The sequence below is a fragment of the Talaromyces rugulosus genome, chromosome III (assembly GCF_013368755.1).
Source record: "Talaromyces rugulosus chromosome III, complete sequence".
Taxonomy (NCBI): domain Eukaryota; kingdom Fungi; phylum Ascomycota; class Eurotiomycetes; order Eurotiales; family Trichocomaceae; genus Talaromyces; species Talaromyces rugulosus.
In genome coordinates this window covers 4,446,835-4,461,710 of record NC_049563.1, presented here as the reverse complement: position 1 = coordinate 4,461,710, position 14,876 = coordinate 4,446,835, and the positions used below count along the sequence as shown (strand labels likewise).

At 47.3% G+C, this 14,876-nt stretch overlaps 5 protein-coding genes across 5 annotated transcripts; 2 read left to right on the top strand and 3 right to left on the bottom strand.

Annotated features, from left to right (window-relative positions):
* Window positions 1-2: 2 nt before the first annotated feature.
* On the bottom strand, window positions 3-2,538 carry TRUGW13939_06315 (uncharacterized protein; the record flags this gene model as incomplete). The annotated part of the gene is made up of 4 exons (XM_035489468.1): window positions 3-1,968; window positions 2,021-2,361; window positions 2,420-2,453; window positions 2,513-2,538. 4 exons carry the CDS (start codon window positions 2,536-2,538, stop codon window positions 3-5), a joined length of 2,367 nt encoding a protein of 788 aa, XP_035345361.1.
* Window positions 2,539-2,877: 339 nt separating this feature from the next.
* Window positions 2,878-5,703, top strand: TRUGW13939_06314 (uncharacterized protein; the record flags this gene model as incomplete). Its single annotated transcript, XM_035489467.1, has 5 exons — window positions 2,878-3,011; window positions 3,074-4,012; window positions 4,066-4,267; window positions 4,767-5,023; window positions 5,085-5,703. The coding sequence occupies 5 exons, from the start codon at window positions 2,878-2,880 to the stop codon at window positions 5,701-5,703; spliced, it is 2,151 nt and encodes a 716-aa protein (XP_035345360.1).
* A 422-nt stretch (window positions 5,704-6,125) lies between these two features.
* On the top strand, window positions 6,126-11,173 carry TRUGW13939_06313 (uncharacterized protein; the record flags this gene model as incomplete). Its single annotated transcript, XM_035489466.1, has 7 exons — window positions 6,126-6,276; window positions 6,332-6,406; window positions 6,465-6,676; window positions 6,736-6,773; window positions 7,703-8,823; window positions 9,240-10,098; window positions 10,465-11,173. The coding sequence occupies 7 exons, from the start codon at window positions 6,126-6,128 to the stop codon at window positions 11,171-11,173; spliced, it is 3,165 nt and encodes a 1,054-aa protein (XP_035345359.1).
* A 100-nt stretch (window positions 11,174-11,273) lies between these two features.
* Window positions 11,274-12,554, bottom strand: TRUGW13939_06312 (uncharacterized protein; the record flags this gene model as incomplete). The annotated part of the gene is made up of 1 exon (XM_035489465.1): window positions 11,274-12,554. The coding sequence occupies one exon, from the start codon at window positions 12,552-12,554 to the stop codon at window positions 11,274-11,276; it is 1,281 nt and encodes a 426-aa protein (XP_035345358.1).
* A 488-nt stretch (window positions 12,555-13,042) lies between these two features.
* Window positions 13,043-14,661, bottom strand: TRUGW13939_06311 (uncharacterized protein; the record flags this gene model as incomplete). The annotated part of the gene is made up of 3 exons (XM_035489464.1): window positions 13,043-13,956; window positions 14,022-14,109; window positions 14,164-14,661. 3 exons carry the CDS (start codon window positions 14,659-14,661, stop codon window positions 13,043-13,045), a joined length of 1,500 nt encoding a protein of 499 aa, XP_035345357.1.
* Between the last annotated feature and the right edge of the window lie 215 nt (window positions 14,662-14,876).

Sequence of the window (14,876 nt, the reverse complement as noted above, 5' to 3'; positions counted from 1 at the left end):
ACTCAGTGCCACCCATTTACAGCGCCTCCAACAAGCTCATCGAGCTCCTCCTTCCGAGCCTTGTATAGATCCTGTGCTTCACGCTCCCGGCGGGTGACCAAAGTGACTTCGTCGCGTAACTGTTCAAAGCGATCACGAAGTGCTGCTTCTTCTCCAATCTGTAGAGTCCGGAAGGTATCTACGTCAAATGTGGCCTTCTCCAAGGCCGATGCTGCCTCCACAATCTTTCCTCGAAGGGTCTTTGCTCGAGCCTGATATCCGCCGTAATGCAATGCGAGCTTCTTCTCGAGTTTATTTCCTTGCTCCGCAGTAGCCATGAGTGAGGTTTGCACATTGTCAAAAGCGCTGATCATGCTCTGCTCTTGTTGAAAGACGTCGTCCTCTTCACCATCGTAAATGGAAAGACCTGGTAGAGAGCCCTCATGAGCTGAAGTCCAGGAGGTATCAAAGTCAGCCTGCCACTGCGACTTGAGCTCTTCGGCAGAAACTTCATCCAGGACCGCGGCACGTGCCGATTGAATCCATTTGTCGTCAATCTTCTGAAACTTTGGTGCCTTGCCTTCAATCTTGCCGTTTGCTAGGGGGTGTTTTCGAGCATCATTAGCGATGAGAATTGCAGCTTCTTTGGCAATTAGGCTTTCAACTGGATCCGAGACTTGTGATGCTCGCTCCAAAAGTGAACCAATGTCAAGGATACTAGGTCGCGGTAAGGATCGTTGGTATACTTGTGTCTGACGCTTAAACTCAGCCTCGGCTTCTTTCTTACGAATCAGCTCTGCACGGCGATCGCGTTCCTCGGCATCTTCATTAAACCCGTCACCACTGATTGTTGGCTCTTGAGATTCCGAGGGAAGCTCTTCTAGTTCCCATTCCGTCTCTTTGGGTCTGGGGAGCGAAGCAAGTTTGCCGCGAAGTTGTTGTCGAACAAAGTTTTCGCGCATTTTCACTTCGCGAGGTGTACTGCCGGCAATCTGGCCTCCTTCAAGTTCATTATTGAGCGAGAAATGATCTCTCGGGGTTCGCAGAGGTGTTGCTCCAGGACCAATACCACCTCGCATTGGCGTTGCGCCAACTCCATCTGCTCCTTGACGGAACGGTGTGGCCATCGGGTTTGGTGTGACGATCTCCTGGCGACGAGGAGCGATTCCATCGAATCCAGTAGAGCTTCCACCTTCGTGAAGAGGGGTGTTATCACCGCCCAAGAGAGACGATTGCGTTTCTGTCAGCGCTCTGATATTCCGGATCTCGTTGGCGATATGGTCCTCTTGTGGAGGAGCCCTTGGTGTCCTGATAGGCGTGCCTCCAACCATAGCAGTGTAGCTTCCCAATAATCCTCGAGAACCTCCCTCCTCTTCACCAGCGATCTTAGTAGCTTTGTCTCCAGCAAGGCCCATCTTGATGATATCGTCAAGTTCGTTCTCGCCGACTTGAGGCGCCGGAAGATTAAGAGCACGGCGTTTGCTCAGTTGCTCAGCTTCGCGAATCTTTTGCATTCGACCAGCCTTAGCCGCGGCAGCGGAGGTAGACTGGTTCTTGTCGCCTTTTTGCTTCTTGCGCTCTGTGTCTTCATCCTGGTCGCCTTTGCGCTTGTTCGCAAGTTGTTGTTTCCGGGGGTCGAACGTTTCACGCTGCCTTTCGTTTCTAGATTGCTCTTCGATGGTATCGTAGAAACCGGGAGCTGGAGCTTTCTCAAATGGAATATCGGCATTGTAGTCCATCTGGCCCTGCTTGGTCGTGGTGACCTTGATGTTGATTCCGGCATTCTTCAATTCTCGACGTTTTTGCAAAACAGCAAGTCGGCGGGATTCTTCCAGCTGCCGTTCACGGGCCTTTCTCTTGGCCTTTTTACCCTGAGTGTTGGCCAGACGGGCTCGAGCTTCGCTCAGCATTTCTTTTTCATCTTCGTCAAGATCGATAGTATCGGGTCGAGCGGGCTTTGACTCGGGGTCCGGGTCGAGTTCACCGGGTCTGAAATATGTTAGATGGATGGCAGTAAATAAAGCCAAAAAATTAGACATACCGTAGTCGTCTAACATCGTCTGCGCTGGGAGCATGTGCCTCACCCCCAGGCCCTCCCAGTCCTAATTCATCATTTTCGCGAGCCTCAGCTTCATCCAGCAGTTTTTGATATCGTTCCAGACACTGTGTTGCGGTTCTCCCGACAATTGGCGCGATCGTACGCCACTGGGTTGGCATCAACTTGGCCAGATGGAGAAGCTTCTCATCCTCCTCTCGGGACCACTCGATCTTGCGAATACCCGGGTCCAGCCATTCTACCCATCTTGCCTTGCATTGTTTTGGCGTCTTTCGTGCGAGAAGCGATGAAACACGGGCCCACTGGTTGAGACCATACTTCGAGACCTATACAGGGTTAGTTAGCTAATGTCGCGTGTATAAACTAAAGAAATCATAATCATACTGCTGCGCGAAGAACTTCATCTTCGATGTTTGTCCTATGGATACCAGATTAGCTTGGGTTTTCAAGGCGTAAATCTCGCGTCGCAGGTCTTACCAGACACCTCCTTTGACGACAGGCATTGCGCCGAGTCGACAGCTAAGCAGCCGTTTTCCTCCTGAATTACTAGTCGAATATATTAAAATAACTTGGCTCCACGAGATTATGGACTGTCGAAAGGGGGTCGCGCTAATCCGCGTTGAAAGCGAAGGATGGCATTGAAGTGTTCGACGAAGGCGGCGACGGCAGAATTTCACAACGCGCGGCAAAGGAATGGCGCCTAAAGCCAAGCGCCTTAGGCCCGGCTAGGGAAGGTCAACCCCACGATAGCCGCCGTTCCGCCTGGCAGAAAAAGAAAAATTATCGTGAGTTTGCACCGAGATAGCGGTAGATGCCATCCACAACGAGCAGCGAACGCCACGATGTCGAAAGTCATTGAGCAACCCCAGCAGTATAAGCAACCCTCGAGGAAGGGCAAAAAGGCGTGGCGCAAAAATGTCGACATTACCGAGGTCAACGAGGGCCTCAGAGTAGTGCGGGACGAAGAAATCCAAGGGTAAGACAATCCAGCATGTTTACTACTAGCTTCTTTCATTTGCTAACCAACATCATTTATAGAGGTGTTGTAGCAGAGAAACCATCGGAAGAGCTCTTTACCCTGGATGTGACTGGCGACCCAGAAATAGAGAAAGTATCCCGAAAGAAACGCAAGCCTCTGAAGGCCGATGAAATCCTCGCACAGCGATCAGCAATCCCCGCAGTTGACAGCCGCAAACGAGTGAACTCGAAAGTCACTGATGGGATCATTGAGCCCAAGACAAAGAAGCAGAAGAGTGACTGGGTTAGCAACAAGGAATGGGATAGATTGAAGCAGGTAGCCAAAGACAACAAGCCTGTCGCCAAGCAGGACGGCGAGATACAACATGATCCATGGGGTGACTCACCCGAAGTTTCCAATACCGACGACTCCAAATTCAGCTTTTTGCCCAAGCCAAAGGCCCCGATTGTCCCCGTGACATTGAAAACGGCTCCCATATCACTGGCTGCGAACGGCAAGCGTATACCGGCGGTTAAGAAACCCGAAGGCGGAGCAAGCTATAACCCTTCCTTTGAAGAATGGGATAGTGTTTTGGTCACAGAAGGAGCTAGAGAAGTTGAAGCCGAGAAGAAGCGGATCGAGGAAGCCGAAAAGGAGGCAGAACGACAACGTCTCGTCGAAGAAGCGCAAGGTGACGACGGCCAAGTAAAGTCGGATGATGAAAGTGCTTGGGAAGGATTTGAAAGCGAGTACGAAAAGCCAGAATGGCTGAATAAGAAGCGGCCGGAGCGTAAAACACAGGCCCAGCGGAACAGGATCAAGCGGCGGAAAGAAGCCGAAAGAAAGGCGAGATGGGAAGCCAAGATGAAGCAAAAGGATGAGCAAGCGCAGTTGGTGAAAGACATTGCTCAACGTCTTGAGGAGCAAGAGGAAATCCGCAAGCAACTGCAAATTAACAATGATTCGTCTGATGAAGGCGATGACACTGTTCTGCGCCGACGTCCTCTGGGCAAGAACTTGTAAGTTGATCACTTTGGAATGATTATATATGGAAAACTAATACTTTCCCTAGTGCTCCTGAAAAGCCCCTCGAAGTGGTGCTTCCTGATGAGCTGCAAGAATCCCTACGACTTTTGAAGCCAGAGGGCAACCTGTTGGATGACCGCTTCAGGACCCTGATTGTCCAGGGCAAACTCGAGTCGCGCAAACCAGTATCTCAGCCCAAGAAAGCCAAGAAGTCGCTCACTGAGAAGTGGACCCATAAAGACTTCCAAGTGCCTGGCTTATGATCTCGCGCGTGTGTAAGGATTAAAAAATAGCGCGGAACAGGAGGGACCTGCTGCTGAATGTCTTTCTTTTGTCAAATATTGATTTATACAAACAACCTGGCGTTTCCGGCGTGGTATTGTTGCTGTTCTGGCCCAAAATATATACATTCGGTGCCATTATGATGCGAATAAATTTATGATCAACTATCTATATTTCCAATACACAAGTATTTCAGCCTGAGACATCAATTTGAATTATTATTTCCGTCTTGTTCTATGTGGATAAAAAGGACGATAATATTGATAAGAGAAGTTTGCACCGTTTGCACTCCTTATCGCTCCGCTAGTTGGGAAAATTGATTCCCGCGGAAGGAAAAGCTCGGCCGATTTTATTTTTCCGTTCAGCTTCTTTTATTCTGATATGGAGCACATGCAGGGTCATCGGTGCTAAAAAAAAATTATAATGGAGCTCCAAACACTGTCAAACAATTGGAAAAAGCTCCAGGCGACTTTGAACAAAGAAAAGCCCGCAAGCAAACGGGCGACGGAGATACAATCGCAGAATGGTCTGAAGAGGAAAAGGACCACCAACATCACCGTTGAGAAGAAAGCAGACAGACCCCGGAAATTTCTTAAACCTAAAAGGATGTCTGAGGTTGTTGAAGAAGAAAAACGGGTGAAAACACCATCATCACGGCGAAGTTCTACCGCTAGCAAGGAAGTACATCGCGACGGGCAGATCAATGAAGGACTCTCACCTACGTAAGCAGCAAATTTCTGCTCTCACTACTGTCTTTCCTCCTTACTGACAAAACAAAATTAGCGCCGAGGTAGGAAAATATGTCGCAATCGACTGTGAAATGGTTGGCGTCGGTCCCAACCCCGACAAAGAATCAGCTCTTGCTCGCGTGAGCATCGTGAATTGGAACGGCGACCAGGTCTACGACTCGTTTGTCAGACCTAAAGAAATGGTCACGGACTGGAGAACGCATGTCAGCGGAATTGCGCCCAAGCACATGATTGACGCCCGCTCGTTCGAAGATGTCCAAAAGGATGTAGCGCAAATACTGGAAGACGCCATCCTAGTCGGCCATGCAGTTCGCAACGACCTAAACGCGCTGATCCTCACTCATTCGAAGCGTGATATTCGCGACACAAGCAAATACCCAGCTTATCGAAAGCTTGCAGGCGGAGGGTCGCCGTCACTCAAGTTGTTGGCCGCCCAGCTTCTTGGCTTGAAAATACAGGAAGGAGCCCATTCGAGTGTGGAAGATGCAAGGGCTACAATGCTTCTTTTCCGCAGAGAAAAAGAAGGCTTTGAGCGAGAGCATGCAAAGAAGTGGCCAGCACGAGTTGTGCCCATTATCACGGCCCGGGATGATGACGATGCTGCAAAGGCCAAGAAGAAGAAAAAGACGAAAAAGAAGGGCCGTAAGAGGTGATCTGAGAGGTCTTCAAAGGTCAAAGCCTGAGTGTGTTTACAGCGGTGATACCAAGTTTGATATTCTGTTCCAATGCATAGCGGAAGTACAATGTTTTAAGCAGCTACATACATTTAAAAATGTCATTTCCCTGATAAATTTTATATTTAGGAAAAGCTTGTCTTCCGTCTGAGAGCTTAATTTTTGAAATTTGTCAATCGACAGCCAAAACACGCTCTTTATCTGCCATTGTAAACTTGAATGTACTAATCTGGACAAATTGGGTTTGCGGGCCGGTGCGCATCAAAGTGCCGACGCGTCGCGTCCGTGTGTGTCCTTGATCAACCTCTCTAACGAGCAAAAACAACCATTCGCATACCCTTCAGAGCCGAACTTTCTACCCCGAAAAACTCGAAGAAGTCGCATCAATCTTTCGCACAAAAATGCTAGCCCTCCAATCTTCGCGAAAGTCCGCCGACTCGGCCCCTTCCTTCACCGATTGCTGTACGCCAAATGTCCTGCCCTGCAAAGTTCACCATGATGGCCCTGTCGAACTGTCGCAACGGTACTGGAAACCAGTCAATGACGACAAAGGTAAAAATTACACGATCGTCCTTGCTCATAGAAGCGTACTAACGCTGTTGAGCAGACGACAATCGCACCGCCTATTTCCGCGGCCGGAAGTTGCGAGGCAGACGAGTTCAGCTCCCAGATGGTTACCAGGGTACAAAAACGCCTTTCCATATGTAAATGCACTCTCGCTAAAGTTTTTCGCTATATAGGAGTCGTTGCCGTGCCCACAGATCGTGTGCTTCCCGTTGCGAACAAGGCGCCTGAGGATCAGGATACAGATGCAGTGGCCGATGAGCCCATCAAAGCTCTAGAAGCTCAGTCGACTTTTGACGACTTTATTGTTTGGGACCATGAGACTTTAGCGGCAGCAGATGATACATTTGTGAAAGGAGTAGAGGAGTGGATCAAGTTTGCAGAAGTGGTATGTGCGGCCCTCGTCCTTTATTCTAGCTCATTGGTTTTGATAGCATTGTGTCCTAGATACACGATACCCCAGAGAAGCAAACCGAAAATGGCAGGTGAGTATTCGAAGCATAGACGCAAGCTACTTCTAGGGGTTCGGGCTATTGAAGCCATCCGCTGCAGGGATCCAAACGCTGTGGTTACAAGTTTGGTCGAAATGGGCTTACTGAAGGACTCCTATTGACGTCAAGAACCCACAGCGACAAGTCGTGTGCGAGCCCTATCAAACCAGCCCGAATTCAAATCCAAAAATGCTTAAATGCATACGATGACTGTACGAGCAAGGGAACTGGAGAGCAAGGATATGGGTTGCAACCAGCTATATCCTTTGTATGAGCTATACATGGAATGCTATCTCCACGATAACAGTGTACATTTCTTGAGAAGGGGTCTTAAATTCTGTTAGCAGATTCTACTATATTGACATCCCTTGCAAGGTGAATTGATGTAATATTGACATGATTATTGTTATTGTTATTATTTTATTCGAAATTTGCCGAGTGCGATTGACTACACTTGTTCAAATGTCATAATATGCCATTTCTACTATATAAATGATAGTAGCCAGATCGGCAAGCTACGCTTGCCTCACTTGAACTTCATCTCATTTCAGTTTTGCTTTTCAAACGTCTGCCGCTGCGACTAAAAGGGCTAAGAAAAAAATTAAATGAACTAAACGGTCCTCTAAATCGAAAAGTACAAAAACATCTTCTGATTATTGAATATTAACCATGGCTTCAAACGCGGCTAACAACATCACAATGCCAAAATGTATGGACTACGACGACCTTGCGTGGGAGAGGAGCGATAATTTATTTGAACCTTGGAAGCGCAAGATTTTTGATCAACAAGTTCTTCGAGAGATCGGAGCAACGATAGACAAGTACCGGGGAGGACTCCCCGATGAACTTTTCGCTCCCAAAAGAGGAGCTTTTAATACCTGGCTTCGAATGAAATTCAAAAATGGAGGCTCAGCAGTGATTAGATTTCCATGCCCTGGTGCTTCAATATTTCCAGAAGAAAAAGTCCAACGGGAAATCGCTGTGATGCGATTCCTTGAACATTTCACCAACATCCGTATACCTCACATTTTACATTCTGGAATGACCGAGGAAAGTCCGTGTGGTCTAGGGCCGTTTATTGTCATGGGGTATGATGCTCTTAACATCCCTGGTCGTTCGCGTGATGAGAGGCCTATCATGAACCCCGACATTTCACCGGAAAGACTCGAATTGGTTTATAGTCAAATGGCAGATATTTTGCTACAATTATCTAGTCATTCCTTCTCGGAAATTGGCTGTATTTCTAAGGCCAATGAAGATGATGAATTTGACGACAAATGGGTGGTAAAGCACCGCCCACTTACATTTAATATGACTGAATTGGTTCAACTTGGAGGCTTTCCAGAAAAGTTGCTTCCTCAACATACATTTACAACCGCTTCCTCATATTATGAATCACTTGCTGAAATGCATATGGCCCACTTGTCTTCTCAGCGAAACGATGCAATTGAGTCCGCGGAAGATTGCCGACAAAAGTACATTGCAAGATGTCTATTTCGTAAGATCACTCGAGAATACCAGCTTTGCGGAGACGATGAATCGGGGCCATTTAAGCTCTTTTGCGATGACTTTCGACCGGGAAATGTACTTGCAAATGCGCAGTTTCAGGTAACAGGGGCACTTGACTGGGAATTCACGTACGCTGCACCAACGGGCTTTGCGTATAGCCCGCCGTACTGGCTATTTCTTGAGCTTCCAGAATATTGGGCTGACGGCTTGGATGACTGGATACAAAACTACGAGAAACTTCTGCCGGTATTTCTGAGAATACTGAAGGAGCGAGAGCAAGCTGCTATTGATCGACATGTCCTTAAGGAAAGCGATCGCTTATCAGAACATATGCTGAAAAGCTGGGAAACAGGTGATTTTTGGCTGAACTATGCAGCTAGGAAAAGCTGGGCGTTTGATATGATATACTGGGCTAAAATTGATCGGAGATTCTTTGGGGATGGGGATCTGGAAGATCGTCTGCAGCTTTTGACCCAAAGCGAAAGGGAGGAAATGGATGGTTTCATTCAGAGAAAGCTGAAGGAGAAGGAAGAGCGTACTTATTTCTTGTACTGATTGTAAATATAAAAGACTGTTTAGAGTTCTATCAACATGCTTCGGCGAGAGGTAGAAAAGCGGTGGGCCAATCAGTGGAAATTCCAACCCGCCCCGCATCGATCACTTCTTCTACACAACGTCCTCTTGACCTGCTATCAACGTATGATAACTACAAGTTCCCAACATCACAGGGCAATCGGTCACCATGGGGGACAAATCTGACGCAGAATCGCTTATCCCCCGCTTTCAAATCGAGAAATTGCTGAATCAAGGTAGGATTTTGACACCACACACAGTTTTTGTTGTTCTTGTTTAAAACAACACAGTGAACGATATTAAACATGAATTTTACCTCCAATTGGATATTTCTTGTCATTTCCAACTTATCCCTAACACGCCGCTAATACTCGCCAGATCAAAATGACCGCCGCATCTCCTTACTGGGCCAAATTGATGGCAAGCAGGGCATTCTAGTTGCTGAGCGTGCAGCATTTGCCACAGAGAGCGTTGAAGTTTTGCAAGCATTCCATGCAAGTCTAGCTCGAGTACGAAACCTTGGCAACAACGACATTTACAAATGGTACATGGCATCAACTACGCCCTCGGAAAATGGCGATGGCCCACCAGACCTCAAACTGAATCTGATATGGCCGTGCACGGCACAGCATATCAAGAAATACTCGGCTCAGTTGGTGCGGATGGTGACAGAAACACCGCAAATCTACAAGGACTACATTCGTCCGTATATGCAGCAAAAGCGCGAACAAGGCAGACTAAACTGGGTTTTCAATATCCTCGAGGGCCGCACCGAGCAGGAAGACGTCATTCTACGGGATACAGAGCATGGGCCCAAAGACGGGTTTCTGGTGTTACCGGATCTGAACTGGGATCGGAAAACGATTGGATCGCTGCACTTGCTTGCACTCGTCGAACGCCGGGATATTTGGTCGCTACGTGATTTGAGAAAGAAGCATATTCCTTGGTTGAAATATCTAAGGCAGAGACTACTCGAAGCAACGGTTAAGATATACCCAGATCTCGAACAAGACCAGCTGAAGCTATATGTGCACTACCAGCCGACATATTACCACTTCCACGTCCACATAGTCAATGTTATGCTAGAAGCTGGAACAACACAGTCGGTTGGAAAGGCATTTGGACTGGAGAATATCATCGGGCAGCTGGAAGCTATCGCTGGCAATGACGAGGCAGGCATGGCGGACACCAGTTTATCGTATTTCCTGGGGGAAGAAAGCGAATTATGGGCCACAGTGTATGGACCTTTGAAGAAGGGAAATACACCAGTCGTATAAGACGGAAGGGTACTATTTAGACTATAAAAATAGTATATATTACTTGAAAATGTTGAACTTGATATTCCTCAAGGCAGCGCTTCCTTATCGATAAGTAGTCCCCGCGCGTTTGTGACGTTTGCACCGTCATCGTTTCTTTCCCCGCATTCAACAATTCATCCTCACTGCTGCCTTGTTTTCCTTGCAACTTCCTTGCAAAGCCATCATAATCTGCAGATATGGCAAGTCATCCAGATGTCCCGAATACGCAAAAGGCCTTTGTGCCCCTAGGTGAGATACCAAACACATCCCTACCTGATAGTTGAGACAGCAAGACTAAACCGAAGACCGACAGAAAACAACCCCGAAGTGATGTCCCATCTTGTACATCAACTAGGTCTCCCAGCAACCTTTGGCTTTTCCGACGTGTACTCCATCGACGAACCCGATCTGCTTGCCTTTGTTCCTCGACCTGCAAACGCTTTACTCCTCGTCTTCCCAGTCTCGAAAGCTTACGAAGCCACGCGAGTCGCCGAAGACACCCCGTTGACCGAGTACAATGGCTCTGGACCTGACGAGCCCGTGATTTGGTTCAAGCAAACCATCCGCAACGCATGCGGTCTTATTGGCTTATTACACGCCGTCAGTAATGGCGAAGTGCGAAAAAATGTCATCCCGGGGTCTGATCTGGATAACCTGCTGCGCGAAGCAGAAGCTCTGAAACCAATTGAACGTGCCGACTTGCTGTATGAAAGTAAGGCGCTGGAATCCGCGCATGCAGATGCCGCAAAACTGGGTGACACGACGGCCCCGGATGCAGAGGATAATGTCGACTTGCACTTTGTGGCCTTTGTCAAGGGAAGCGATGGGAAGCTTTGGGAGTTGGATGGACGACGAAAAGGACCGCTCGTGCGAGCTGAACTGACGGCTGATGAAGATGTTCTGAGCGACAAGGCACTGGAGCTGGGACCCCGGCGGTTCCTGAGAAAAGAAGCCGAGGGTGGAAAGGGAGATTTGAGGTTTAGCCTTGTTAGTCTGGGTCCGGTATTTGACTGATCGGCCTTCTTTTTTTGACCTGGGGGGTCTGTCTATAAGAAAGGGCTCTACATGGGGTGGCGTTAAAGTGTGACATTTTCTGGATAAATATAATCGTAGTTCAAGGTTCTGACCACCATTGATCGGCATTAAATCGAAGTACATCATTTCCACACGAATACCATCCACTAGTTAGGTTTCGAGCAAAAACTTCAAGAGCTGTGTACGTTTGTGTGCCGTCATCCGTCGGAAAATACAACATCTCGAATAATTCTTTCAAGTTTGGTTTCCTCGAATGCATATCGGGCACAGCTACAAGGAGTCGTTTCAGCGGTTTTCTACCTTTCAATTCAGTTTCCGTCTTTGGTGTCCCAATAAGAAGTACTTCGTATGGTTTCCTCCATAATCCATCCAGTGGTACAACAGGCTCCCCATTTTCAGTCACTTTAAGCCATATCCACTCTTCAGTTACTTGCAGATTTGCAGAGTCTAGAGCAGAGTAGGCGGCTTGATGTGATTTTGCGCTATTGGTAGTCCATATTCCCACAATCGCTTTTTTGTCGTTTTCGCGGTCCAGATGGGCGAGGAAAATGTCTTGCATAATGGCCACGAGACTATCCATTTCCAAGTATGTGTGAGTGTGATATTGTGAAGATCGTCGGACAGATCGATTTGGCCAGGGTGGGTCGAGTAGTATGAGATTGAACTTTGTTGTCTCGGCAAGGTTGGGTATGACGGAGATTTTGTTTATTTGTTGGCTGGAAGGGGTTGATAAAGTGCCGAGGACAAAGGATGCCTTTGGCGGGATAGTGTATTCTTCCGTATGGAAATCATCCACAGAGGCATTTTTAACTCGTATGTTTGCTGTTTGCAGAGCTGGATTTCTGATTTCCACGCCCTGCAAGCCAGAGAGACTGGAAAATTCATTCACACTCGATGTTGATAGTATGATCGGTGGGCCCATGTTACTGACAGGGGCCGGGTCCTGTACGTCCGGTTCAAGTTTTCTCTTTTCCCTAGACGCCTCTTCTGCTATCTCTTCTTCAGGTGGAATATACCTATGATAGCACCAGTTGCTAGACAAGCCACACTCTTTCCGAATCTTCTCATATGCCGGTTTCACGAAGCTGTCAATGGCTTCTAAAAACACTCTCTCCGAATCTGGAATCCTGGCCAACACGCGAGCGCGCGCAGCATCCGTCTTTGGTTCTGGCGGAGATGGATACGGGTCTTTCACAGTAGTTGAGTACAACTTTCGTTCTATTGAAGGAGCGTGAGCACCCGATAATAATTGAGCAAGCTCTATGGAAGCTGGGATGTCGAGTATAAAGGTTTTCTGGTCTGGGCTGCCATAAAGAATGGATGTGTTTTGTCGTTGGCTGTCCATTTTGCTTTCCGTCATGTTGACACGTAAAACACCAATCAACTCATTTTTGACTTGGCCCCTAGTCTAAATGGTAACACAAAATATACCTTCAAATCTAGAGCCAAATGAATAACTATAATGAGAATTGATTGAGTGTTTAGACGGAGTTTGATGTGGATGAAGCATGGATCCAGGATTATCCCGGCAAAGTTGACCAGCCGCTAACCCGATATGGAAAATACATTGAAATGACATTGACACCAATTTCGCTTGTAGACTCGGATAATTTATACAAATAGAGTTACTATAAACACTAATACATGGTTAATATAGTTTGGAAGGGTCTTCAAGTTATTTTCGCGGTACATTTGGACGAGACCAAGGGTTCACGAGAACAAATTGGCAGCAAATTTATTGGTATACATTTATATAACAAGGTTTGCTGGATGGAGGTATCGATGTACTAAGATTAATTAAAAGCAGCATAGTTAGAACCGTAAATCGGGAGGAGAAGTCGTAAGCATTCACAACTGAACGCGCTGGGCTTTTCTCAGCCGAGCCCCAAACTTATAGAACAGGACAGGCAATGGAATCATGACAATGCAAATAAGCCCCAACAATGTGTTACCCCAACCTAATCCCAGAGATGCATACATGGGCGGTCCAGCCAACGGCAGCAAAGCTCCCACCAAACTTCTTAGAATGACGTTGGCTGCAATCGCCGAGGCCGCATAGATGGGATAGCTGTCGACAAGATATGTGGTAATGCCCAGGAAAAGGCCCATGATACCAAAGCCGTATGGTATCAGCGATATTATCGTTGACGCTAGTTTGACATGATAAAACGAGCTCCATCCGTACCAGAGTAAAGTAATCGGAGGGAACACCCCAAAGTAAATACTGATGGTGAGGCGCATTTCGGGTTCAAAGACACCTTCGTTAGCTTGCGCGTGTTTTACCACAAGTTTGTCGGAGAAGAAAGTGATTACGATCCATCCCAAAATATTGCCGAGACCGAGAGCGAGGTATACAAGCCCTGTTTGGCTAACGTCCAATCCGTATGACTCTTCAAAAACACTTGGGATGGTCGTATAGAGCAAATACACAACTCCGAACATAAATGATATGTATAAAGAAAGGAAAAATACAATAGGAGAAAAGAACAGCATCTTTAGTGGCCGAATTAAGCCCGTGGTGAGGATCTGGGTTGTGCTCTGATTGCCCGAATCGTCATAGCAACTCTTGAGATCGTCTCGGCCAAGCTCTTTCTGAAGACGGCATGCCTTTCGATGCATGAGGACTTTGTGACTCGTCTCCTGGGTTATAAAGGCAATAAGTACTGTAACTATAGTGGCCGGGACCAGTACTATCCAAAAGTCATAACGCCAACCAATAGATTCAGCCAAGAACCCGCCGAGTAGAGGACCGATTGTAGGGCCTATTTCCTGTGAGCAATGTGTATTTCTCTCACTGTCCACGACGGCTGTGTCCAGTTGGGTTTACCTAATAATGGCCCAATATTCCACATTCCTATAGCAAACCCACGCTGGTCAGGCCGGAAGAGATCGCCGATGATACTACCCCCAAGAGTCTCGAGCAATGTTAGCAGGGTGGACATTGAACACTATTGCAACATTGCACCTACTAAGCAGGCGACGCCACCAAATCCACTGAAAAATCGACAGACGATAAGAGTCTCAATATTTGGTGCCAAGGCGCATCCAATCTGCCATAGGCAGAAAAACGCATTGGCCAAACTCAGGACAGGCTTGCGTCCATATATCTCGGAAAGAGGAGCAATAAATATGGGACCAATGACATATCCAAGGAGGTATATGCTGACAGTAAATGACCCCACCATAGCATTGTCATTTCCAAACTCTTTGTCCAAGTCTCCTATGGCAGGTGAGAGAATGGATGATGCGAATGGGGTAAGCAGCGTGATAGTTGAAAGAAGCCCAACCCACATCCACTTGTGCCACTGTGAAAAATTGAAGGGCATTTCGGGGTCATCTTGACTCTGCCATCCAACGATGCTTTCGTCAAGATTTGTTGTCGGAAGTGCTTCATGTTTTAGTTTCTCTTTACTCTTCCGCTGCTTGAGGATGCGCAAAGCCTTGGTTTTGATGCCGCCAGGCTGCATGTTCTTTTGTTCCTATTTTCTAAATTATTTTATATTTCACGGACCATTTTGGCAACTAGCTCACGCTGTCATCTTCCACATCTGTCGTCTGGACTGGAAGCCCTTCCTTGCTTGTATCCTGTTTCGAGCTTGACGCATTGTGTACATTACTGCTTTCTTGCGAGCGGCGCCTTGGATTATCACTTATCTCGATATCGAGGGAAGCCATGATAAGT